Raw genomic sequence first — 25,572 nt, forward strand, 5'->3', positions numbered from 1 at the left:
AGAATCCTACCTTTCCTCCAAAGAGCTTGAGATGGTGTACATGATGGTCTACCCTTCTCCATTTTCTCCCTTATAGCAACCCTGAATGGTAGACCAGGCTGAGAGACAGTCATCGGTCTGAGGTCACCCAGTGAGATTCATGGCTGAGTCAGGATTTGAACTCGGGTCTCCCAGGTCCTAACCTGACACTTCAACTACTACACCACTCTGGCTCTAATCTGATCTGTCTTTTAGTATATTTGCCCCCCCCCTCCGCATTTTTAATTTTTTAAAAAATTGACTTCTGGTTTGTGTCATTGATTCTGCTCCTGTTTTTATTGTTATACTTCTTTTTGTATCTGATTGTTAACTGTCTTGAAACTCTGCAAGAAGGCAGGCTGTGAATACATAAATAAATATTTTACCATGCACCAAGGAGGAAATCAATTTTAAAAAAACAACAGGCCCTCGTTGCATTTGTTCCATAGTGTTAATGTGCTTTCGGTGCCTTATTGCGTTTGCATCACTCTCCCTGTTTCACCTGTGTGGGGGTGCTCTTTAAACACTTAAAATGTGAACTGGAATCTACTATCTTCCCTTTCAGAGATGTAGCTTCAGAGTGGCCTGAAGCCTCTACCCAACCCCCGCCAGGGATACTCAAGGACCCCCCTCCCCTAGAAACTTTGGCCATCATTTTAAAAAGCAAGTCTCTCGTCTCTTTTACTTGTGGTGAAATAACAGCAACTGTACAGACATATTTCTTCCCAGTAGCTCATTAAGAAACAATGCAAGTAAATAGCATTTAGACTTTGGTAAGCTACCTACCTGTATTTATATTCTGCCTGCTCTGCTAATAAAGCAGAATGGCACGCAGACGGCCTGGTATAAATCCACTCCAATGCACAATTATGGCAGCAACTGAGGGAAGGGCCATATTTCAGTAGTAGAGCACCTGCTTTGCATGCAGAAGGTTCCAGTTCTACCCCACCCCCCAGCATCTCCCAGGTAGGGCTGGGAGAGACGCTTCACTGAAGCCCCAGAGTGCTCCTGCCTGCTGTATAGATGGACCAATGGTCTGAGTTACTGTAGAATGTTGTTGTTTAGTTGCTTAGTCGTGTCCGACTCTTCGTGACCCCGTGGACCAGAGCACACCAGGCACTCCTGCCTTCCACTGCCTCCCGCAGTTTGGTCAGACTCATGTTTGTAGCTTCGAGAACACTGTCCAACCATCTTGTACTCTGCTGCCCCCTTCTCCTTGTGCCCTCCATCTTTCCCAGCATCAGGGTCTTTTCCAGGGAGTCTTCTCTTCTCATGAGGTGGCCAAAGTATTGGAGCCTCAGCTTCAGGATCTGTCCTTCCAGTGAGCACTCAGGGCTGATTTCCTTAAGAATGGATAGGTTTGATCTTCTTGCAGTCCATGGGACTCTCAAGAGTCTCCTCCAGCACCATAATTCAAAAGCATCAATTCTTCTGTGATCAGCCTTCTTTATGGTCCAGCTCTCACTTCCATATACATCACTACTGGGAAAACCTTAGCTTTAACTATACAGACCTTTTTTGGCAAGGTGATGTCTCTGCTTTTTAAGATGCTGTCTAGGTTTGTCATTGCTTTCCTCCCAAGAAGCAGGCGTCTTTTAAATTTGTGAGTGCAGAATACACCTGCCCAAAACAAAACCAGTTTGTGGGTAGCCCTCTGGCCCTATCCATCAGGACTAATGATTGCTGGTGGAAAGAGAGATACAGAGAGTTTTACGTTTTTTGTATCATTGCAACCTGTTGCTTATATGATCACTTTGGGGAACTATTTGATCACAAGGCAATAGTGTAAATCTCACAAAAAAATAAAAATAGATAGCTTGGATTTGCTCCTCGGGCCCCTTCTTGGTGTCAGATCTCTCTTCCCAAACACCTCACTAACTGCGCGCGCGCACAGCGAGAGGCAGAGCCAGAGAGCGAGCTGAAATCGGATCAGGAGAGGAGAGGAGGAGGAGGGGGGAAAGGGTGCCCCTGATTTGCTGCTCGGAGCATGAATGCAGACGGGAGAAAGCGAGACGTGCTAGGACCCAGAGGCTTGCAAAATCCAAGAGAGTCATCTTTTCGTCTGGATCCCAGAGGTTTAGCAGCAGCTTCTGGTGGTGGGATGTGTGCAAGTGAAGCTGGTACCAGCCCAGAGGAGAGATCCTTTCCTGGTGAAATCTAGAATTGGATCGAGGGCGCACCGGAAGATCAAGAAGGTGGCATGCATGGCTTTTGGGGGGTTTTTTTGTTTTGTGGGGTAGAGGCGGGGGGGGGGCGGGGAGGTGGAGAAGCTGCCAGTGTCTAGAAACCTTAAGATATAACGCTGGTTTCTCTCTGGTTGCCCCTAGATCTGCTTCGTAGGTTTGGTTGCCTGACAGCAGGCTGCTGAGTTTGACAACAAACAGGCCTCCCATGGAAACGCATTGTTAAATATTTGTTTGGGTAAAGGTCTTGTCAGTACCATCCGTTACACTTGGCTAAGCTTTTTATGCATGTGCATGCTAACGATTTATTTGACAAATCTCCAAAGGATAAGGGTAGGTTTAAAGAGAAGGATGGTGGGTTTTGGGGGGCAGGGTGGTTGTGTGTATCATATATATATATATATATATATAGAGAGAGAGAGAGAGAGAGAGAGAGAGAGAGAGAATATATATATATATATATATATATATATATATATATATATATATATATATCTGTTATATGAATTGCACTTCTCTCATATATGTGTGTGTGTGTATGAGAGAAGTGCATTCATATAACAGAGTGGTGATATTTCTAGCTAAGAAGACTCCATATATATATATATATATATATATATGGAGTATAGCAATGCAGAAGGAAGGGGTAAATGAAAAGAGGAAGCTGCAAAAACTGAGTCAGTGCACTCAGCATTGTTTACAGTACAGCTAGTAGTGGCTCTCCAGGAATTTGGACGGGGGTCTCACTGAACCCTGCCTGGAGACCCTTGAGATTGAATCTGGGACCATCTACATGCCAGGCAGACGCTCTTCCGCTGAGCTACGGCCCTTCCTGACATACAAGTAAAGGAGCACAGAAGGCAGAGTGGAGTGTCTTTTTAGCGGGTGGGGGGATGTCTTACTTGTAAAGTTTCTTGTCTGTACACTCTCCAGTATGGGATGGAAGGATTTACTTGGGTCAGTGAAGCATAACTGCTCAGCTTTCTTTGATTAACTTCCTTGCATTCCCCCCCCCCCCGGCCACTCCTAAGAATATATTTTTTACTTATTTGCATCATTGTGCACTGCACTTTCACACAAAATTTTGCAAGGCAGTGCAAGTTATAAAATATACAGGGAACAAGATGTCAGATTGTGATTGTATTGCACAATCCAAAATCTCTCTCTGGTTGGCAGATGTTGCATTAACTACATATACGCCCATACATGTAAAGCACATTCCCCCACTCCCCAAATAATTATGAAGACTGTGATTTGTTAAGGGTGCTGGGAATTGTAGCTCTCACAGCAGCAAACCACAGTCCCAAGGATTAATGGGGAGTGGGGGGGAACTGCGCATTAAATGCATGGTGTGAAGACGGCCCTCCTATGTGGTTGGTCAAGATGTGCTGAGCCAGCACTGGATCCTCACTTTGAGTCACTTTTGCATTTTGTGTGTTTGTGCTGTGGGATAAAGCTGACATAACTCAGCTTTATTTTATTTTATCCCTAATGCAGCCTTTGCCAACCAAGGTTGGTGGTGCCTGCCCTAATGAAAGCAGCTGTTTGGAAAAAAACTGTTGCCTTGGGGCAGGGAATGATTCCAAACTTGGCCTTCCGCCACCTGGCATCATGTGCTTTGTTCAAGTTTAGCTAGAGAGAAAGCCTTTGACTCCAACCAGCAGATTGGCCCATGCGGGTCTGAGGCTGCTTTCGATTTGATTCCTCACCAGCAAACATGTTTGAAAAGCCAGCCCATCTGCTTTATTTTATTTTATTTTTAAACACCCTTTGCTTTTGCAGGCCTCTGGGAGCAGGGCTGCTGGCCTGTGTGCCTGTCGTCTTGTTGTGATGCTTGAATAAAAGGATCAAGTGCACGGGCTGCATCATGGAAGGATGGTCTGGCAACTGGGGCTGGCAGCACCTCATGGCTCCCCACGAAGTAGAAGACCCCCCCAACCACGCTCCCGACCTTGTTCATGTGAGACATCCTGCCTTGGTAAGGAGGGAGACACTGACCTGGATTTTTAATATGGTCTGTTAGAGCTTAAGTCAGGCACAGCCCCAAATGCCCAAACAGCACTTATTTATCTGCTTGTTTTAAAACATTTGTACCCAGCTGAAGTTCTGAAGGCGGCATGCAGTATATTTAATGTCTGCTAAAATAGACAATGGCATAATCAATACTGGGAGTGGGGCAAAGATGTAGAGTAAATCTACACCCCCACCAACCTCAGCCTGCCACCAGCCAGACCCTGCCCCCCCCCGCCTTCTTGCCTAAATCCAGTCCAGGGGGTCGCCCTGCCTGCCATCTTCCTCCTCCTTAGTCTCAGTGCTGCCCCTTCTAGAACTCAGCAGGGAGAAGGAACATGGAGATAAAGAATGAGTTGGCTCTGGCTGTCATTGGCCTTGCACATACACACTACAGACATCGATTTATATGTATACCACCTTTTCAGAGTTCAAACCATGCTCAAGGAAGCTTATGACATAACAAATTACAGAATTCCAAACAAAACCAAAAGTAGTCACAAACAAGAAATAAAACACCTCAAAAATACACAACCAAACTGATTGATTTCCACATAATTAGATCTTAAAACAGAGATAGAAAAAATTAATATCAACAGCAGCAATAACCCCCCCCCCAAAAAAAACCCCAATACTCTCCATTCTAAATGTCTGTTTATCAGCCTCAGCTTTTGCAGCTGGAGTCAGTCAGGGTCCCACCCTCACAGGTGGGAAAGGCCAGCAAGTGGGGGATGGGGAGCAGGTCTTTTGGGGCTCCCAGCCAAGATGGTCTCTGGCCTCTTCAGGTAATCAATAATCTGTTTGGTTGCCTATGATCAGGGCCTGTCCAAGACATTCTGGCACCTGAGGGCAACCACAAAATGTAATCCCCCTCCCCACTGTGGTCTAAACCACTGAGTGCTGTAGTTTAAACCACAGCCTTTTGGGCTTGCCAGTCAGAAGGTTTGCTGTTTAAATCCCTGGGACAGGGTGAGCTCCTGATGCTCTGTCCCAGCTCCTGCCAACCTAGCAGTTCAGAAGCACGCCAGTACAAGTAGATTAATAGGCACCACTGCGGTGGGAAGGTAAATGCCGTTTCCGTGTGCTCTGGTTTCCATCACGGGGTTTGTTGTGCCAGAAGCAGATTAGTCATGCTGGCCACATGACCCAGAAAGCTGTCTGTGGACAAATGCCGGCTCCCTTGGCCTGAAGCGAGTTGAGTGCCGCAACCCAAGAGCCGAACTAGGCTGGACTTAACCGTCCAGGGGATCTTAACCTTTTCCCTCTACCTACCATTGGCTACACTGGTTGGGGCTGATAGGAGTTGGAGTACAACAACACCTACAGCACACCATGTTAGCTGCTTCTTCACCAATTTCCCATCCCTCCCCAGCTTTCAATATTCTGTGGCGACTGGGTATGCTCAGTGTTCATTTGGTTGTTTTGAGTGTTCTCTCCCTCCATTTTACTTTACTTTAGTAAGTCTCAGGGCTACCTCTTATATCCCTGCCTGATCACTGAGACTTTTGGAAGACTCTCTGGTTCAGACGCACAGCTCGTAAGCACTGAAACACATGCATTCAGTGCTGTGAAAGCAAGCCTGTGAAACTCCCTCCCAATTGAGATTACACAGGCACCCACCCACCCACCCACCCACTTTTACTGACCTTCTGGTGCATGGCTTTCTTATTCCATCAAACATTTTAAGATAGTTTCATGTTTATGTTCAGTTTTATAATGAGCTTTTAACTGTTTTATTTTCTAGGGTTTAAAAATTCATTTATTTAATTTGTTCACAACATGAAAATACATAATAAAAACACAAAATACATAATACATAATAAAAACAAAGCAAACCAATAAGCCCTCCCCTTTGTATTATTCTCTGTATTGTTTATTTTTATGTACACAGCTTAGAAATTCCAATGATTAAGCAGTGTATATATTATTTTTATTGATTTTCCAAATTATTAAGCAGGATATGCAAGTCTGCTGACACCCGCCGCCCCCCCCGCCCCCTTCATGGGTGCTGTTTTGGCTACTGTGCCCCCACATGGGAGTGCTACCTAGCTAGGCAAAAGTTGCCGCTGCTCATTGTTCAAAGCGTTCTCCGGTTTGACACACATCTTGGGCTCTTGTGGCTTTTCAGTTGCACTCCCACCCAACTTAATAATGTACTTCTTCTACTCCTACTCCCCACCATTCCATGAGTTCCTGAGTCAGATTTCCCTAGGATCCATACACTAAATAATTAACTCACAAAGGGCAAGTATGGATACTTAAGGTTTTATTTTATTTTCAAAGCAGCCCAGGCATAAACCTAATCATCCTTGCTCATTAAAGCCTCTTTCTGGATGTTGGCAGCGGGATGGGTAGGTCAGGAAGAGGTGGAGAAACTCCCCAGTAGGACATTTGAGAGAAGGGAGCTCTGCTCCACTTGGAAGCTCTGCTCTAAGAATCAATTACATGCATGTTTTACAGAGCCCAACCGAGATCACTGGGGTTTATTCCCACTTAAGAGAGCAATGGATGACAGTCTCTATGTAAAATGTTGGCGTTAAAGCACTGCTGTGCAGCCCAGAATGTTCCATCCCAAGCACAGGATGCTGGGATTTCATTTTAACACCCACACATTGTTAAAATTCTTCTAACCAGATTGCTAAAGAACACTGAAAACAAGCCTTTTATTGTGCTTAAAATGGCATGCTCCTAAAGGAGGAAAAAAATCCTTCTACAGACTGGGGTGGGCAAAACTCACATTCTTCAGATTCTCATTTTTCTGGTCTTAACATCAGTTATCCACATTTGCAGATTTTTCTTGATGCAAAGGAGAATTCCTCCTAATACGCATGCATGTAGTTTTATAGAACATGCAAATTTTTGCAAAGCAAATTTCCTCTAATATAATGCATTTTAGTGGGAGGGTTTGTATGTTGAATTTTGAAGGATGGCTGTGTTTTGGTTCATATATGTTTCAAAAACGGCAAAACAGGGGTTTCAGGAAGGGTTTTCCCACAGCCCTACCTGGAAACACTAGAGATTGCGCTTGGGACCTTTTGCATGTAAGGCAAATGCTCTGAGCCATAATCCTTCCCCAAAGGACGGCCCTACCATTAGGCAGAGGGAGATAGCTGGTGCTTGGGCGGAGTGAGCAGCAGTGCCAAGGTATTAGGGGATAAGGCTGTATGTTCTTCTATAGGGAGAGTTTTAGCCATCTCTCTTTAATGTTACAGCCTTTTTAAAAAAAAGTTCTCTGTTTTGGGGCCCCTTAGGGATGCGGGTGGCGCTGTGGGTTAAACCACAGAGCCCAGGACTTGCTGATTAGAAGGTTGGCAGTTCGAATCCCCGCAACAGGGTGAGCTCCCGTTGCTCTGCCCCTGCTCCTGCCAACCTAGCAGTTCGAAAGCACGTCAAAGTGCAAGTAGATAAATAGGTACCATTCCAGCGGGAAGGTAAACGGCGTTTCCTTGCACTGCTCTGGTTCGCCAGAAGTGGCTTAGTCATGCTGGCCTCATGACCTGGAAGCTGTACGCCGGCTCCCTCGGCCAATAAAGCGAGATGAGCGCCGCAACCCAAGAGTGGGTCACAACTGGACCTAATGGTCAGGGGTCCCTTTACCTTTAGGACTAAAAAGGTAAAAGTACTTAGAATTAACAAATAAATAGAAATAGTCCAAGTGATCTGTTGTGATCTACATGGTAGTGAAATGAAGAGGGTTTGGTACCATGCCCAAAAACCTTAAAACCATGGCTGTGATAACTTTTTGCTTGAACCTAGACTAGCATTTGTCAGTCATCCCTGCTCAGCAACGTGACCTGGCAGTGACCTTCCAGAGTTTCAGGCAGGATTTTTCTCCCAGCCCTAACCTTCTGCATGCCAAGCAGGTGTTCTTATCACTGAGCTATGGCCCTTCCCTTAGTTGAAAATTCATAATATTCAGTATAAAGGCAGTTTCCTATGTTCCATTCCGGACGTGCCTGATTCTCTGACATTTAACCCACGAGGAAATCAGTTTACCCAAGTTAATCATGCGTAGCAGTCCTATCCCTGGGCCTGTTTGGAGGACCCAGTCCAGTGCGTTAAGGTCAGGCCTAGATTTTCCATTCACTGCTGCTTTTCCTGCGTGTTGTTTATAGACCCTGCTGGTTTCCTGCCTCTCCCCCCCTCCCCGCTCCCCCCTCCCTTGTCAATTAGAGCATTTCCCTGATCACTCTGAGTGCAGTGCAAGAGAAAACTAGGGCTTAAAAAAAAAGCATTTAAATATCCAGGACACGTGACAGTTAAGAAGAGATGCCAGCTGCCACATTGTTCTTGGGAAGCAAGAAAGAGAGAAAGTTTATCTGGGGGGGGGGTGATCTTAAGTACTTTCCAAAAAAATAATAATTAAAATGAATTGAAACACAACCTTGGTGCAGCTAGTTAGCTTCTGCAGACACTTGCATACCTCTCTCGGCCCTCCTCCAGGTTTGCGAGAGACACATTTCATTTCCCCCCCCCCCATTTTTTTGTTCATTTTATAACACAAATAAACAATACAAACAGAAACAATACAAACAAATTCTTGTCTTATCCTTATTTTTTCTAAACATTGTTAGAAGTCCCCCCATCTGATTTTCATTTTACCTCATCTTTAGCAGTTTTATATATCATAATTTTTAACCATTTTTTATCACACTTAAAAGGTAAAGGGACCCCTGACCATTAGGTCCAGTCGTGACTGACTCTGGGGTTGCGGCGCTCATCTCGCTTTACTGGCCGAGGGAGCCGGTGTACAGCTTCCGGGTCATGTGCCCAGCATGACTAATCCGCTTCTGGCGAACCAGAGCAGCGCACGGAAACGCCGTTTACCTTCCCGCCAGAGTGGTACCTATTTATCTACTTTCACTTTGACATGCTTTCGAACTGCTAGGTTGGCAGGAGCAGGGACCAAGCAACGGGCCCTCACCCCGTGGCAGGGATTCGAACCGCTGACCTTCTGATCGGCAAGTCCTAGGCTCTGTGGTTTAACCCACAGCGCCACCCACGTCCCTCTATCACACTTTTACCATAATAATCTTCACATTTTATCACTTACAAATAATACTATTTTAAAATACACTATCTTCTACTTCTAACCCTACAGCCAGTATCCACTTCCGAAGCTATTCTAAGATTTAAATATTAAAATATTTTTTCAAATATTCTTTAAACTTCTACATTTCAGCCTGCCAAAAACACCCAGGCACAGTGCAAAACAGGGCTGGTGAGAGATGAAGTATGGGCACAAGAGACCCAACTGAGGAGGAGTATGGGCTTGGGAGAGCTCCAAGGGCCAGGTGGAGACCCATGGAAGGCCACATTTGGCTCCTGGGGATGAGGTCCCACAATTTGATGTACCTGGGGGAAAGACCCTCCACCAACCCCACCTGTGCGGAATCCTGGCTAATGTTATAGGCAGGTTTAGACCACAGCGCCACCCGCATCCCAGCTTCCTTATTAGTACATTGCAATTTTCCAGTGCTTAGCCCAGGCGCAAAATAGACCATGTCCCACTCTCCTTCGCATTGAAGTGACCCCTACCCCTGGGTGGTGGAACACCTTGTATGCTAGTAAAAGCCCCTTCTTTTTCATCCAGAAACCACAAATGTCGCCCTGTCCTTTTGACTATATTGCAGGCATCCAAGTTACGCTGAACGAGGCTCCAACCTAAGGCCAGGACGGCGACATGAAAAACGACAAGGTGAGCCCCCTACCCCACTCCTGCCCCCTGCAGTCTCGGGAGAAATCTGTTTCTTCCTCATACTATTGATCTGTGAATATGAATGTTGCATTGCTGTACTGCACCAGCGGCAGGGAATATTTTTCAGCCTGTACGGCCTCATTCCCTTCTGCAAAAAGAGTTTCCAAGTGCCACATAGAATCATAGAACTGTAGAGCTGGTCCAACTACTCCAACCCCCTGCAATGATGGAATCTCACGCAGATCATACATGACAGGTGGCCATCAAACCTCTGCTTCAAAACCTCCAAGGAAGGGGAGTCCACCGCCTCTTGTGGGAGTTTGTTCCACTGTCAAACAGCTCTTATCATCAGAAAGCTCTTCCTGATGTTCAGCTGGAATCTCCTTTCTTGTAACTGGAATCCACTGGTTTGAGTCCTACCCTCCAGAGCAGGAGAAAACAAGCTTGCTCTCTCCTCCATGCGACAGCCCTTGAGATATGGGAAGATGGGTATCACCATTTCCTCTCAGTCTCCTCTTTTCCAAGTTAAACATGCCCAGCTCCCTCAACCGTTGATGAGGCTTGGTTTCCAGGACTGTACCAGAGGCAAAAATGAGGAAAGGAAAGAACATAAAGAATATCTTTCTCCTGTAGGCTTTCATATACACCAGGGGTCAGCAAACGTTTTCAGCAGGGGGCTGGTCCACTGTCCCTCATACCTTGTGGGGGGGACGGACTATATTTTGGAGGGGGGGGATTAATGAATTCCTATGCCCCACAAATAACCCAGAGATGTATTTTAAATAAAAGCACACATTCTACTCATGTAAAAACACGCTGATTCCCGGACCGTCCACGGGCTGGATTTAGAAGGCGATTGGGCCAGACCCGGCCCCTGGGCCTTAGTTTGCCTACCCATGATATACACATTCACATGCCCCTCGTCTCCCTCCCTCCAGATAAGCAAAAGCTTTATTAGTGTTAAGGGAACACATTCCATACAGGCAAAAGCACCTGGGCTATGTAGCAGGGCCAGTGATAGCCATGGCTTGGGAAAGTGTGTGGCCTAGGGAGAGGTTCAAGGACCATATAGAGAGGCCTGGATGGGCACATTTAGCTTCTGCACAAACTTTGGGAATTGCTTTGGCAGTGGCATGCTTCCTGCACCAAGCCAGGAATTCATAGTGCCTTCCTATGGGCATGCTGCATAGACAGCTATGCAAAAGCTGCTGCTTCTCATTGCAAGGGTAAATGAACGTTAAATGTTAAGAGCCACATAAAGAACTTCTGGTTCTCTGGGTTTGCTGCACAGTTCAATCTGTTTATTCTCTTGCGGCTGTTCATCCCCACACCCACTGTTCACCCCCCTCTCTCCCTGCCCAGCAGTTCCATTAGTTCCTTATTCAGATTTCCCCAGGATCACAACACTAAATAATTTACTCACAAAAGGCAATCAAGAAGCACTTAAGTTTGTTTGTTTTCCAAAAGCAAGCTTTGCATAAATTTGTGCTTGCTGAGAGCTGTGGTCCAAAACCGGTTGATGAAAGTTGCTCTAGTAGGATGGGAGAGGGAAGGGGGAAATGTCTGGCCCCCTCCAGACTGGTGTGCAGCTTGTCTTTTGGAGGTGGGTGGGTGGGTGAATTCTGTGATCATTTTATGGAGGATAAGGCTATCACTGGTCACTAGCTGTGATGGCTACATTCTCCCTCCACTGAATACTAATTGATGGGGATCACAGATGGGAGAATGCACTTGTGCTCAGGTCCTGTAGGGCTGCTGACTGGCCACTGTAAGAGCAGGATGCTGGAGTAGATGGGCCCTTTGGCCTGATCCAGCAGGGCTCTTCACAGACGCAATAATTGTGCATTAACAGTGAATTCAGGCATGGCCCACCCATGAGGTAGATTGAAGCAGCTACCCTTGCTGCCGCTGCTGCTGCTCAACCCCAATTCACAAGGCTTCAGGGGGCAGCCTTGTGGGGAAGAAGCACTTTCTTGTTTTACCTCAGGTGGTGAAGTGGGACAGGCCGCCCCTGAGTGGATGTATCCTGGACCCTCTGCACCCAGGATCAAGCAGATCTCCCGCTTCCCATGACTTGGAACCTGTAAATTTTGCTGCCACGCCAGACTCTTGGCTCCTGCTCTGCTTACAAACAACTACTGTCCCCAAATCCTTTTTTACGCAGGCTGCTGCCAAGCTAGAAAGGTGCCCCGTGTGAACAGATGCCCTGGAGAGCAACCTGGCTCTTCTGACCATTTGCCCCCTCGTCCGCTCTTTGTGTCTGCAGGGCCAGCGCGCAGTTGTCTTTGTGGTTCTGTTTGGCCTGGTCATGCTGCTGATCATCTACAATGGCAGGAGCGAAGTCTTCCACTACACTGCGGTGAAAGTGAAGCCCCCGTTGCCTTCCAGCCTCAAAAAATGGGGGGTGAAGAACGGGTACCTGCCAGTCTCTGGAAACAAGGTATGGGAAGCGCGTGAACTTTCAGCTGCCGTTGTTTTGCAGGTCACAGAGAGGGAATCTCAGATCTCCCCAGATCTCACGCCCTCACTGGCTCTGCTGCAACTCAGGTGTTTCCTGCCTAACTAGAAAGTGTCCTTGAACTCTTGGGAGAAAAAGGACTGTGTAAGGAACTAAGATAAAATTTACATTCATCGCCCCTCCCACTTTTGCCTCTGGTCCTGCCCACCACTGACATGTGTCTGTTGAGCGGCTGCCCAGAAGGGAGTGTAGCCCTCAGACTGAAAAAGGTTCCCTACCTCTGTTTATTATTACATTTACATCACAAAAAATTACATTCTCCAAAACACCTCAAGGCATGCTATAGACACTCCCCCAGCCCCTTTTTATCCCCAAAGCAACCCTGTGAGGTCGGTTAGGCTGAGTTACTGGCCCAAGGTCTCCCAGTGGGCTTTGTGGCAGTAGATTAATCATTGGTGGTCCTGGAAAGGGGAGTGGGCGGGGAGGGATCTTGAGAAATAATTTCTGGCACGTCACCAGCCACTGTAGCCTGGTTCTATAAACCAGAAGGATGGAATGATGGGTAATAAAATTGTTATGTACTGAGTTGAATGGGATCCAAAATGCAGCAGTCAGATTGGTCCTAGAACAATGCAGCAGTCTGATTGGTCCACAGGAGCCACCCAATCCAGCTCCAGGTGGAAGTAAATCCACAACCTGATTGGCCTACAGGCGAATTCCGGAATTAGCCAATCACATGCAGCCCATTGTGTAAATAATGTATATAAAGCAGATACTTTGGGGAAACTTTCATTCCTCCTCACTACAATGAGCTGAATAAAGAGCATGAAATCCACTCTCGACTCTGAGTATATTTCAGAAATCTTGCCTTTAAGAATTATCTTGGCAGCTGTTGGTAACAAGCAGCCGCAGAATGGCAGAGGAGTGATTCTGAAGCAGCTGTATGGGAAATTGATTCTCAGCTTCTGCTGATTTGTTCTCGATGATTTTTTCTTTTAAATAGAGTTTTAGAGGTTAGCTGTTTTAGACGTTTTATCTGCCATTTCCATCTTTGATAATACCAACATTGTCTTATTTTATTGGCTTTAGATGTTGTTAGCAGTCTTTGAGAAGATGTTTTTAAATGAAGCAATGTTTTTAAATGAAGACATTAAATGAAGAAATGTAAGAAAATAAAAAAATGACAACACAAAAAGTCAAAAAAACTGTGGAGAACACGAATGCTATGCAGAATGGTTCAAAACCTGCCACCGTAGAACTGAAAAAAGAAGAAGGCTTGTGGCACCTTGGGAGACTTGACAAATTGTATTATTGCATAAGCTTTCATGGAGTAGGGCCATTTCCTACAATGGAGTATGATCCTCAGTTGTTATGTGTATACGGTTCTCAGAACTTGTTTGATCCTGGAGGTTGCCAATAGAGAGAGGAAGAAAAGATTCTATCAGTGTGTTCCATGCCATGCATAATTGCATATATTTCTAATATGAGAACCCATTTTACTCACCATTTCCCAAGGCTCACACAAATCCTGCCCCCAAAGAAAAATCCCTTTCTTCATAATAGTTCTCTTACGGTTCTGCAATATCCTTTTTGAGGTCAGGATATCAGAATTTTCCCTTGTGTTCTGGCTTCCATCACGGTGTTCTGTTGCACCAGAAGCGGTTTAGTCATGGCGGTCCTTTACCCTTTTTTTATCAGAACTTGTATACAGTATTCCACGCTTGATTGCATCATGGTCTCATGGTCCATAGATGGCTGCTGAATTCTGAACAGTTTTGCTTTGGATGATAGAACTGCATGTTTTTGAACACTCTGTCTAAAAACACAAAACAGCCGGCCTGCACATAAGAAAACCCTAGCGTATCAAGGAGAAAGGTCCTTTCCCCTGACGTGCTAGTTTTCTGTGTTCAATGAATTTGTTGTTGTTTTTAACATAGAGGAGCACTGAAAACATGATCCCCCCCCCCCTTTGCTAGCAGTGCGAAGTGCCACACAATGCAGCAACTTCAGGGGGCCGTGGGTGCTTTGGCATCCCCAACAATATATTTGTGAGCCCCCCACAAAGTCGATGGGTAAAGTTGAAGCCCTTCATTGTGCACCCACAATCTTTGGTGCCAGATGGCATCTATACAATGCACGAAGGACTGTACCACCTGACATACAAATCAAGCAACAGAGTTGGTTGCTGTTACGGTTGTTGTTTAGTCATTTAGTCGTGTCCGACTCTTCGTGACCCCCTGGACCAGAGCACGCCAGGCCCTCCTGTCTTCCACTGCCTCCCGCAGTTTGGTCAGACTCATGTTGGTAGCTTCGAGAACACTGTCCCACCATCTCCTCCTCTGTCGTTCCCTTCTCCTTGTGCCCTCCATCTTTCCCAACATCAGGGTCTTTCCCAGGGAGTCTTCTCTTCTCATGAGGTGGCCAAAGTATTGGAGCCTCAGCTTCAGGATCTGTCCTTCCAGTGAGCACTCAGGGCTGATTTCCTTAAGAATGGAGAAGTTTGATCTTCTTGCAGCCCATGGGACTCTCAAGAGTCTCCTCCAGCACCATAATTCAAAAGCATCCATTCTTCGGCGATCAGCCTTCTTTATGGTCCAGCTCTCACTTCCATACATAGACGTAATAGCGTAAGTGTAGCATCCTGTTCTCACAGTAGCTGAATAGATAGATGCCTGTGGGAAAGCAGCAAGCAGGATCCGAGCACAGGCGACCTCTCTCTCCCCTCATGTGGTTTGCAGCCACTGGGATTCAAAAGCACTGCTGCCTTGAACTGTGGAAGTAGAGCAGCGCCATCATGACCTGTCACCATTGAAAGCCTTCTCCTCCATGGATTTCTTTAATCTTCTTTGATAGCCATCTAATTTGTTGGCCATCAATGCTTCTGGTGGGAGGGAGTTCCATAGTTTAACTATGCTCTGCGTGAAGAAAGACTTCCTTTTATCTGTCCTGAATCTTCCAACATTCAACTTCATTGGAGGTCCTTGAGTTCTGGTGTTATGAGAGAGGGAGGAAAACCTTTCTCTATCCACTTTCTCCATATCTTTCCCGCCTCAACCTGGCCACAGTGATCCATGCGATGGTCACCTCCAGGCTTGACTACTGTAATTCGCTCTACGCGGGGCTGCCCTTGAAGCTGTCCCAGAAACTCCAGCGGGTGCAGAATACTGCAGCGAGGCTCCTCACGGGGTCTCTGCCATGGGAGCATATTCACCCAGTGCTTTTCCAGCTGCACTGGCTCCTGGTGGAGTACAGGGTCAGATTTAAGGTGCTGGTTTTGACCTTTAAAGCCCTTCACGGCCTAGGACCCTCGTACTTATGGGACCACCTCTCCTGATATGCTCCACGGAGGACCTTAAGATCCATAAACAGCAATACCCTAGAGGTCCCGGGCCCTAAGGAAGTCAGATTACCCTCAACCAGAGCCAGGGCCTTTTCAACACTGGCTCCGGCCTGGTGGAATGCTCTGCCTCATGAGACCAGGGCTCTGCAGGACCTGATTTCTTCCCACAGGGCCTGTAAGACAGAGTTGTTCTGCCTGGCCTTTGGCTTGGAATCAACTTGATCCCCTCCCCCTCTTCCCTTTTCCTTTCTCCTTCTGTGATGGAACGCCTATTTGGGGACTTCCTTGGCTTTTTCCTGGCCCACATAGGACCAGTCTGGATAGTTGGCCTTGGTGAAGATTTGACGTTTTCATCCCCAACAAAGTTTTTGATTTGAGTTCCTACTGTAATGAGGCAGCATTTTAATGTTGTATTTTAATCTTGCTTTTAAGTTGTATTTCAATCCGTTGTTTTTATACCGGGGTTAGCCGCCCTGAGCCTGGTCTTGGCTGGGGAGGGCGGGGTATAAATAAAATTTAATAATAATAATACTCTTATCCCTCCACCCCCAGACTTTGGATCATCACTGCAGCCAATGCGTGATCATCACCAGTTCCAGTCACCTGCTGGGGAGCAAGCTGGGGGCAGCAATTGACCAGTCGGAGTGTACAATTCGCATGAACGATGCTCCCACGACGGCCTACGAAGCCGATGTTGGTAACAAGACGACCTTCAGGGTGGTGGCCCATTCAAGTATCTTCCGGGTCCTGAAGAGACCACAGGAGTTTGTCAACAAGACTCCGGACACCATCTTAATCTTTTGGGGGCCACCGGTCAGGATGCAGAAAAGCTTGCTGAAGGTCATCCAGCGCGTCAGCATGTCATTCCCTAACATGACGGCCTTCGTAGCTTCCCCCAGGCGCATGAAACAGTTTGATGACTTGTTCAAAAAGGAGACAGGGAAGGACAGGTAAATTCACCTGCAATTGTCCCTCCAGCATAGTTTCTGCAGCTCCTCTTCCAGGCAAGCCCTGCTATGGGGAGGGAGGAAAGATAGGTTGATTGTATCTTTTCCTTTTAACTTACAAGAGGGAGGTGTCTACAGGTTCTGGAGAATCCCAAGATTTGCAGAAGTAGAAGAAAAATGGTGTTAATAGGTGGGGGGGGGGCTAAATCCTAGAAATGAAGAAATGCTAGGATATTGATTAATTGGGATATGAATTAAAGTATGGGGGTGGGACGCAGGTGGCACTGTGGGTTAAACCACAGAGCCTAGTACTTGCCGATCAGAAGATTGGTGGTTCGAATCCCCACAATGGGGTGAGCTCCCGTTGCTTGGTCCCTGCTCCTGCCAACCTAGCAGTTCGAAAGCACGTCAAAGTGCAAGTACAGTGGTACCTCAGGTTACATACACTTCAGGTTACATACGCTTCAGGTTACACACTCCGCTAACCCAGAAATAGTGCTTCAGGTTAAGAACTTTGCTCAGGATAAGAACAGAAATCGTGCTCCGGCGGCGCAGCGGCACCTCCCACAAAAACAAAAAACCAGCCAAATTAGGGTTGAGTGTGTGCTAAGTGATAAAAGAATGCTGGCTGACTGTGGAGTATGGGGTGTGCAGAATGAAAAATTGATGTGAAATGGAATAGAGTGATTGGAATCCTCAACGTGGAGAATTCCACACTGCAACATTTTGTTGCAGGTCGGCATCTAATCTATATCAATCACTCACAGGTTATGTTTGGATTTCCTTTCCTTTGAAAACCCCCCTCCTTTTGTGTCTCCCCGCTTTTGCAGAGTGACGTCACGGTCATGGCTGAGCACCGGCTGGTTCACCATGGTGATTGGCGTTGAGCTGTGTGACAAGATCCACGTCTATGGGATGGTCCCTCCCAACTACTGCATGTAAGTTCCTGCACTCTGCATGCTCCTTGTCAGTTTCGAAGGGGTGGGGGTTGCCCCAGGGCTGCCTCAATCTCTGCCTCTGCTTCTCTGCACCGCTCCCTGCTCACCAAACCCCAACCCACCCACCCCATCTCCGGTTCTCTTCCCAACAGCAGGAAGCCTCCGCCCCACAAGTTGCCCTACCACTACTATGAGCCGAAGGGTCCGGATGAATGTGCCACCTACATCCACAACGAGCAAAGTCGGAAAGGACACCACCACCGGTTCATCACTGAGAAGCGGGTCTTTGCCAAGTGGGCGAGTCTCTACAACATCACCTTCTCCCACCCGAATTGGGACTGAAGCCCCCCGTGGGGTGGGGCGGAGGAGAAACCACACAAGTGCCAAACCCATGGACTTGCGGGGCAGTGGGGAGGAGCTTCTGGGGCACACGGCCCTCTCCACAACAGGAGGAGGGAAAGGGATGCCCTCGGTGTGAAGATAGCTCAAGGGCCAACGTTGCTCCTAGCCCCAGGCCTTCCGTGTGCCAGGCTGCCAGGCCACTCAGCTGCTGTTTTAAATTTCCCACAATGCCCTTGGGCATTATGCATTGGATGACTCTGCTCCCCCCCCCCTTAATGACAGCTCATAGCCTGCTGCTGCCAGGGAAGCCCATGGTTTGAAAGCCCACCGGAGGGCTTGTATCAGCACATAAAACGACCCCTGTCGAATCAGGATGAGATCTCAGCACCTTGTATCTGCCAACCAGGTACTTCCGAGAAGCCTGCAAGGAAGGGTGTGAAGGTGGCAGCCCTCCGCTCTGTTTTGCCTCCTGCTTGGAGTGGGGATACAGAGGTAGACTTCCTTCGTACATGGAGGTTCGGTTTTCAGCTGTCACGGTTAAGAGCTGTGGGCAGACCATGAATTTTACCTAGCCCTTTGTAACAGGGATGGGCTACCTTTTTGAGAGGGTCAAGGACAGCACTCCCTTGTGGGAGGGAGAAGTGGTTGCGGTGGTTGGGAGGGGAACTAAAATGCTGCTAACTTTTTAATAGGGACTTTTCACTTTTACCAAAAAAATAACAATTGCAAGGCAAATGTTGAAATGTGGAGAACTGGAGACTGGAAATAATGAGAAATTGAGAGAAACCAAAATCAACCCTAGCAAACCCACAGGTACCTGCTATGGCTCCTCTTTCCCCCACCCCCACAAGCCTGCTAGCTCACCTTCCTACGCCAACTATTTGCATTACTAACAGAACATCTTGCAAATAGACCCAAGAGGGGACAGAAAGAAGACTGGCATGGGGTGGAACAGATCAAAGATTTTGTTTTTATTCGAGGGAGGCAAGCCATGTGTCATTAGCCTGCTGCTTACTTAAGAAGCATGTTTGTGTTTTGTTTAGATTTTATTAAGCTTGCATCAGCTGGCCAAAATGAGCCCAGCCATAGGAGCCAACTCCTAGGGGCCGAGGTCTCTTCGGCCTTCCCTTAAAACATTTGATGGTGCTGGCATTGCCATTCAAATGGTCTGTGTGCACTACATCTTGTGATCAATTATGCAGGGCAGAGCTTACCTGCCCCCCCTGTTTTATTCAAGTTGGCACCCCTGAGCCCAGCCCTTTGAGAGGAAGGAAAGTAAAATGGAGAGAGAGCAAAGGTAGCCTCAGCTCAGTCCAGTGGTGCCTGGCACCCAGGTGGGCAAAAGGCAGGGAGCCCAACAGAAGGGGGAACCAGAGCTAATGACAGCCAGAGACAACTCATTCTAGTTCTGCAAGGGCAACACAGAGCCTAGAGAGAAAGAAGCTGAATGGAGCAGCCACCCTCTGGGTAGCTGTAGATAAGAAGGAAAGGAGATGGGGTCTGGCTGAGGACAGGCATGAGGTTGATGGGGCAGTTACCCTTTCACCCTGGTGGACCAGCCTCTACTGATCTCATCCCTTCCCATTCGCATCCATACTCTGCAACTACCCCGTCCCAGAAACTGTACACTCCTCCCCACACTCATTTTTTCATCTGGTGGTACAACCCTCATGTGGTAGCCCAGCCATTGTGCACAACTGTAGTTTTTAAAATAGTATCCCTCCACATATGGGACGCGGGTGGCGCTGTGGGTTAAACCACAGAACCTAGGACTTGCTGATCCGAAGGTTGGCAGTTCGAATCCCCGCGATGGGGTGAGCTCCTGTTGCTCGGTCTCTGCTTCTGCCAACCTAGCAGTTCGAAAGCACGTCCAAGTGCAAGTAGATAAAGGTAAACGGCATTTCCGTGCACTGCTCTGGTTTGCAGGAAGCGGCTTAGTCATGCTGGCCACATGACCCAGAAGCTGTACGCCGGCTCCCTCAGCCAGTAAAGCGAGATGAGCGCCGCCACCCCAGAGTCGGCCACGACTGGACCTAATGGTCAGGGGTCCCTTTACCTTTACCTTTACCCCACCACACACCACAGCATTTATTCAAAAGCTAAAATAGGACCAGGGACCAGGAAATCAGAAGTGTCAGAAATCAACGGGGACATATGGGCTGCTTCCACAACAGGAAATTTATTGTGGAATAGCTACCCTTCGTTTGCTCACTTTTTATGGGGCATCTGCACAGTGCCATCAAAGCATGCTTCACCCATTTTGTTTCCCCCACAGAGCTCAGAAAATCCAACTTTTTAAAACACAGTGGAACAGTTCAGTCATGGATATAGCCAAGGGGGTTCAGGGGGCAGTCCCACAGTCATTAAAAATCAATACAAATCTGAGGTTCTTCCCCCCACCCTAACAAAAGCTTGCCCCCCCACAAAAATCCTGGCTATGCCCATGAGCTAGAAAAATAGGTCCCAGTACTCACCATAAAGTTGTTACAATGAATGCCACACATTTTAACAACAACAGAAAGTGGTGCTGTTGCTGCTTACCCTTGAGTACCTCCTGAAAAAACACACTGGAACAGCTGTGCAATTGCACCAGGTATAGATAATTCATTGCACAACTACAGTGGTACCTCGGGTTACAGATGCTTCAGGTTACAGACTCCGCTAACCCAGAAATAGTGCTTCAGGTTAAGAACTTTGCTTCAGGATGAGAACAGAAATTGGACTCCGGTGGCGCGGCGGCAGCAGGAGGCCCCATTAGCTAAAGTGGTGCTTCAGGTTAAGAACAGTTTCAGGTTAAGTACGGACCTCCGGAATGAATTAAGTACTTAACCCGAGGCACCACTGTACTCAGTAGCATTACTGGCTGGTTATGGCCTGGATACAATTTGCACAAGCCATTCCCTTCTGAATGGTATGCCTCTCCTCTCAAGGAATCAACTCTATCATCTTAACTTTTCCCTTTTCAAATATCAATGCCTTTATAACAATTTCTCTCCTCCCATTTGTCTGGGGTAAGAAAGGTTATAATCTAAGGTGCAGTGAGGACTGAAGGTATTTAATCCTTTCACTACCCCATAATCCTCCCAATTTAAATCTCCACAACAATTGGAACTGGGGGGAAAGGGAACTGCGCAATTGACTACAAGATGTGGTTTAGGTTTCAGAAGCCTAGGAGCACAGTTGTGATTCCAATTCTAGTTTAAAGCTGGACAGCAACAATTTGGTGCTTCTGAGTCACCCATGTGTAGAAGCAGATCCTGTGGCAGCAACCTTTCCCACTTAGCTGGTCTCTTTTGTATTTGGCATGCAGAGAGGTTGTTTCCTCAGAGTTTGGACTGGGGCAGCTTTTCTCTGCTGCCACCTTTTGATCAGAAAGCCAACAATAACCTTGATGACCTCCTTATCACACAGCAATATCTTTTTGTTTGTACATGCATGGTGTCCGTGCAGCATGTGCACCCAGCGAGGGCAACGTTGCAATCTCATATTTTTACAAATTGAGGAAGGGTAGCAAAGTCATCTTACCCATAGGAAATCAACGATTGCTCTGTCCAGCTCAGTATTGTCCACACACAGTGGCAATGGCTCTTCAGGGTTTCAGACAGAAGTCTCTATCAGACCTAAATAGAGATGCTCAGGATGGAACCCTTGTCCTCCAACATACTGCTCTTCCACATGACACAGCAGATCAGAGAGAGCAAAGGAAGATGGATTCGTACCTCGGAAGTCAAACGGAATCCATTCCAGAAGTCCGTTCAACTTCCAAAATGTTCGGAAACCAAGGCGCAACTTCCTACCCCCCCCCCCCATTTTTTAATATTGATTTCCACACTTATCACATAAAAAAGAAAAAGAAAAAAAGAAAAATATTACAATACCACAAAAATACACAAAACACACAAAAATGAATTTTAACTTTCAAATCCTAATTTTATTACATTGATAACTAACTTCCTTGAATCCCCTCTAACTGAATTTCATTATATCACCTATTTAGCAGTTCTCCAAATTCATATGTCTAATAATATAAACTTCTTTCATTTACTAATTTCTACTCCTTTATTGATGTTTTAATCCTTAATATTTATTAATAACATATTCATATTCTACCCCTAAGCCTAATTATTACTTCCAATACATTTCTCTTTATCTTATATTCCAATATTTAGCCAAATATTCTTTAAAGTTCTTCCAATCCTCTTGTGTCTCCTCTTCTTTCTGGTCGCGGATTCTTCCAGTCAGGTCAGCCAGCTCCAAAAAGTCCACCATCTTCATCTGCCATTCTTCTATTGTTGGAATCTCTTGTGATTTCCAATTTTTGGCTAATAAAAGTCTTGCTGCTGTAGTGGCATACAAAAACAGTCTAACATCTTTTTTGGCAATTCCAGTCCTATTATTCCAAGTAGAAAGGTTTCTGGTTTTTTAATAAATGTATTTTTTCAACATTTTTTTCAACTCGTTATATATCTTTTCCCAGAAGTCTTTCACTTTAGGACACGTCCACCACATATGATAGAAAGTACCTTCTTTTTCTTTACATTTCCAGCATAAATTATCATTTGTATGATACATCTTTGCTAATTTCACCGGGATTAAGTACTATCTATACAACATTTTCATAATATTTTCTTTCAATACAGTACATGCAGTAAACTTAACCCCTTTCTTCCACAGCCTTTCCCAATCTTCCAACATTATATTGTGCCCAACATCTCTTGCCCAATCAATCACCACAGATTTAACTTGTTCGTCCTTTGTATGCCATTCTAACAACAAATTATACATTTTGGAGAGATGTTTAACATTGGTGAACCAAGGCGCAACTTCCGATTGGTTGCAGGAAGCTCCTGCAGCCAATGGAACCCACGGAACCCAAAGAACGTTTGCAAACCGAAACACTCACTTCCAGGTTTGCGGCGTTTGGGAGCCAAAACATTCGAGTCGCAACACATTCGACTTCCAAGGTACGACTGTATTGCTGAATGCAAATCCTAGATAGGCTTGTTCACCAGTTTCTGTTTAGGGTACTATCATACCCTGTAACCTGCCTTAAGCAATAATGCTCTCGTGTGATTCAGCATCTATCTTTACCCAGCTGTAGATTGTACCAGTACTATACGCTACTTGATAGCTGAAGGGTACTGGGAAGGAAGGCAAGCTATCGCTGGTTTTTGTTTTTGTCTTTTGCCCATTTCGAAGCCAATTTACAAATGCTGGGAAGTGGCAGTAGCTATCAAGAGAGGTCGCACAGGGTAATTCAACGACACTGATTTGTGTGTTTGTATGCCACATTGATGCACAGGTCCTTGGATCTCAAATTCTGGAAGGATAGATAAGATCGAAATGATGATCTTCCATTCTTAGGCCACCCATCCTTTGAGTCATGCTTCCCTGAATTTTGAAATGCAGTTCTCAAAGTAAATCATGTTTGTAAAATGTGCATATTGGGGAAAACTCTATAATGAAATGCACATATTAGCAGTGGCGGAGCTTCATTCTCCGGCAACAGTGGCGGAGAGCAGGCAGGGGCGTGGCTGGCGCACGTCCTGGGGGGTGTGGCACACTGCCTGCAGGGGGTGGCACACATCCTGGGGGCATGGCGTGCCACCTGCAGGGGTGTGGCACCCAGCACGGGGGGGGGGCAGCTGCAATAGCACCCCACCAGAATCGTGGTGCCGGGGCAGTGCGCTCCCCTCCGCCAGTGCATCTTAGTAAGTATAACATACAAAAATGCATTCTGTTAGGGGAAATTGCTTACAAACCATATTTGTGTTAGGGGAAGCTGCGTACAAAAACTTGTATATTGCAAGGAAGTCATGCTAAAATGCAGGTGATTTTTCTGTGAGGATGGGGGGGGGGCAGAATTGCAATCTGATGTGGAAATGTGCAGAGCTGAACTGAGGAATGAGAATATAAAAAAATGGGGAAATGTGAGAAACCAGATTTGCCTGTCCCTTTGTTGAACCCCCTCCCTTTTGACAGCGCCACCTATTTACATATTCCCCTCTTGATTTCATGTCTAACACCTGCTGTCAGAGCCAGCCCAAGACATTTTGGCACCTGAGGTGAACCACAAAATGGGTGTCCTACCCACCAGGGAAGAAGGGGTGAGTGAAGATCTACATCTGGAACAAGTGGGGAGGAATCAAATTCCTTTCCTGAAAGCTAAAGTGGGAATCAAAAGCCATTACTGGGGGAGTGGGGGTGAGGGCACTTTGAATCGCTTGGTGGGAGGAGACCCCAGAGGGCAACTCCTACCATTTCCTTCCTCAGGATGAGGAGACCAGCAGCACCTATTTGCCAAGAGGCTGTTGTGCAGGTGGCATTTGAGGGAGAAGGAGGCTGAGAAAGAGGCAGAGTGCCAAGGAGTGTGCTGCAGCCATCACAGTGGCAGCGGGCAATGCATTCCTGGGAGGCCAGATCTGCCCCTGTGGATCCTGCCGCCTGAGGTGGTTATCTCACTTTGCCTCACAGGTGGGCTGGCCCTGCCTGCCGTAGGGCAGGTGAGCGTGGCTTAATGGGAAGGCCTGGTGCGTTATGTTAGGCCCATTGTCTGGTGGTTCCCCACTGCTTAGTGTTACAGAACAAGAAGATTGGTAGCTAATCCCATTGTCCCATGTATTCACGTATTTCTAAAATCTAAGGCACGTACAAATCACCATGGTTTATCAAAAAGCTGCTGCCTCTTCTGTGTTGTATACACAACTGTTTCCTAGCCTTACAGAACCATCATAGAATTACTGTTTCCTAGCCTTACAGAACCATCATAGAATTAGGGGCCCAAGTTCCCCTAAAGAGTAGCTACTTTTTTGTCTTGGGGTTCTTTTAGACTGCCTGGGTAGTCAGATGTGCTTCTCTCCTTTTTTTCTATTGGTCACCTGTTTGGGTTGATAAAGTAGTATTCAGGCTTTCTATTCACACAAAGCTTTGCATTAGGAGATATCACTTGGCTTGATGAAGAGTTGCATACAATGCAAAAGCCTGCAGCAAAGAAATAACTGCAAAATGCAAACACTTGCAGCTTCCCCTAGGACCAAATAAGTGACTGTTGTGTCTAATGGCTTCTCACTGACAATCATACACCAGGATAATTTTAGAGTCCTGCTGCTTTGACTACATTTGCAGACAAGAAGCACGATCAGCATGGACAATCAGGACAATCATTTGGCCAAGTCTTTCTTCCTCAAGCTTGAACAGCACTATTAGTTTATGGCCAATTGGCTCCACAAGACTTCCTGTAGAAAGACTAAAGAAGAGCCCTGCTGGATGAGTCCAAGATGGGTCAAGCATCTGTTTTGCACAGTGATCTATCGGGTGCCTGTGGGAAGCCCATAGGCAGGACGTGATAAAGGACATAGACCTTTAAAATGCATTGCACAATGAAGATGGCATTTGTTTGGATTTGAAGTTCCACTTTGGACCTCTGTGGGCTGAGATATCTGACACTGGCCAGCACTCTTTCAGTCATTCTTCCTTTGGCTAAGTTTGGTCAAAATTTATTGTGCCAGGTCCGGTTAAATGTTTGTAGAAGCATCTTGACTCGCATGTGCTGACTGCCAAGTAAAGAACTGCACATCAAACCAGCAAGGGTGGAAGTTTTGTAATGATTTGTATGGAAATAAATACTGCTACATCTTT

General features: G+C 46.5%; 1 protein-coding gene across 6 annotated transcripts; it reads left to right on the plus strand.

Moving 5' to 3' along the window:
• The first annotated feature begins 1,960 nt into the window (after window positions 1–1,960).
• On the plus strand, window positions 1,961–25,572 carry ST6GALNAC6 (ST6 N-acetylgalactosaminide alpha-2,6-sialyltransferase 6). Of its 6 annotated transcripts, none has more exons than XM_083486028.1 (7): window positions 1,961–2,213; window positions 3,984–4,179; window positions 9,845–9,909; window positions 12,176–12,349; window positions 16,260–16,657; window positions 17,485–17,592; window positions 17,745–25,572. In XM_083486028.1, exons 3-7 carry the CDS (start codon window positions 9,895–9,897, stop codon window positions 17,932–17,934), a joined length of 885 nt encoding a protein of 294 aa, XP_083342154.1. In that variant the 5' UTR covers window positions 1,961–2,213; window positions 3,984–4,179; window positions 9,845–9,894; the 3' UTR covers window positions 17,935–25,572. The 6 variants fall into 6 exon arrangements, with proteins under 6 accessions (XP_083342154.1, XP_083342156.1, XP_083342158.1 ...); XM_083486030.1 differs by having other exon boundaries at window positions 17,748–25,572; XM_083486032.1 differs by lacking the exon at window positions 12,176–12,349 and having other exon boundaries at window positions 1,962–2,213.

This window comes from Podarcis liolepis, assembly GCF_965112155.1.
Source record: "Podarcis liolepis genome assembly, chromosome: Z".
NCBI classification, from domain to species: Eukaryota; Metazoa; Chordata; class Lepidosauria; order Squamata; family Lacertidae; genus Podarcis; species Podarcis liolepis.

Coding starts and splice junctions, on each gene's coding strand:
- ST6GALNAC6 (XM_083486028.1), top strand. Junction 12,350..16,259: donor TGCCAGTCTCTGGAAACAAG/GTATGGGAAGCG, acceptor CTCCACCCCCAG/ACTTTGGATCATCACTGCAG. Junction 16,658..17,484: donor AAGGAGACAGGGAAGGACAG/GTAAATTCACCT, acceptor CCGCTTTTGCAG/AGTGACGTCACGGTCATGGC.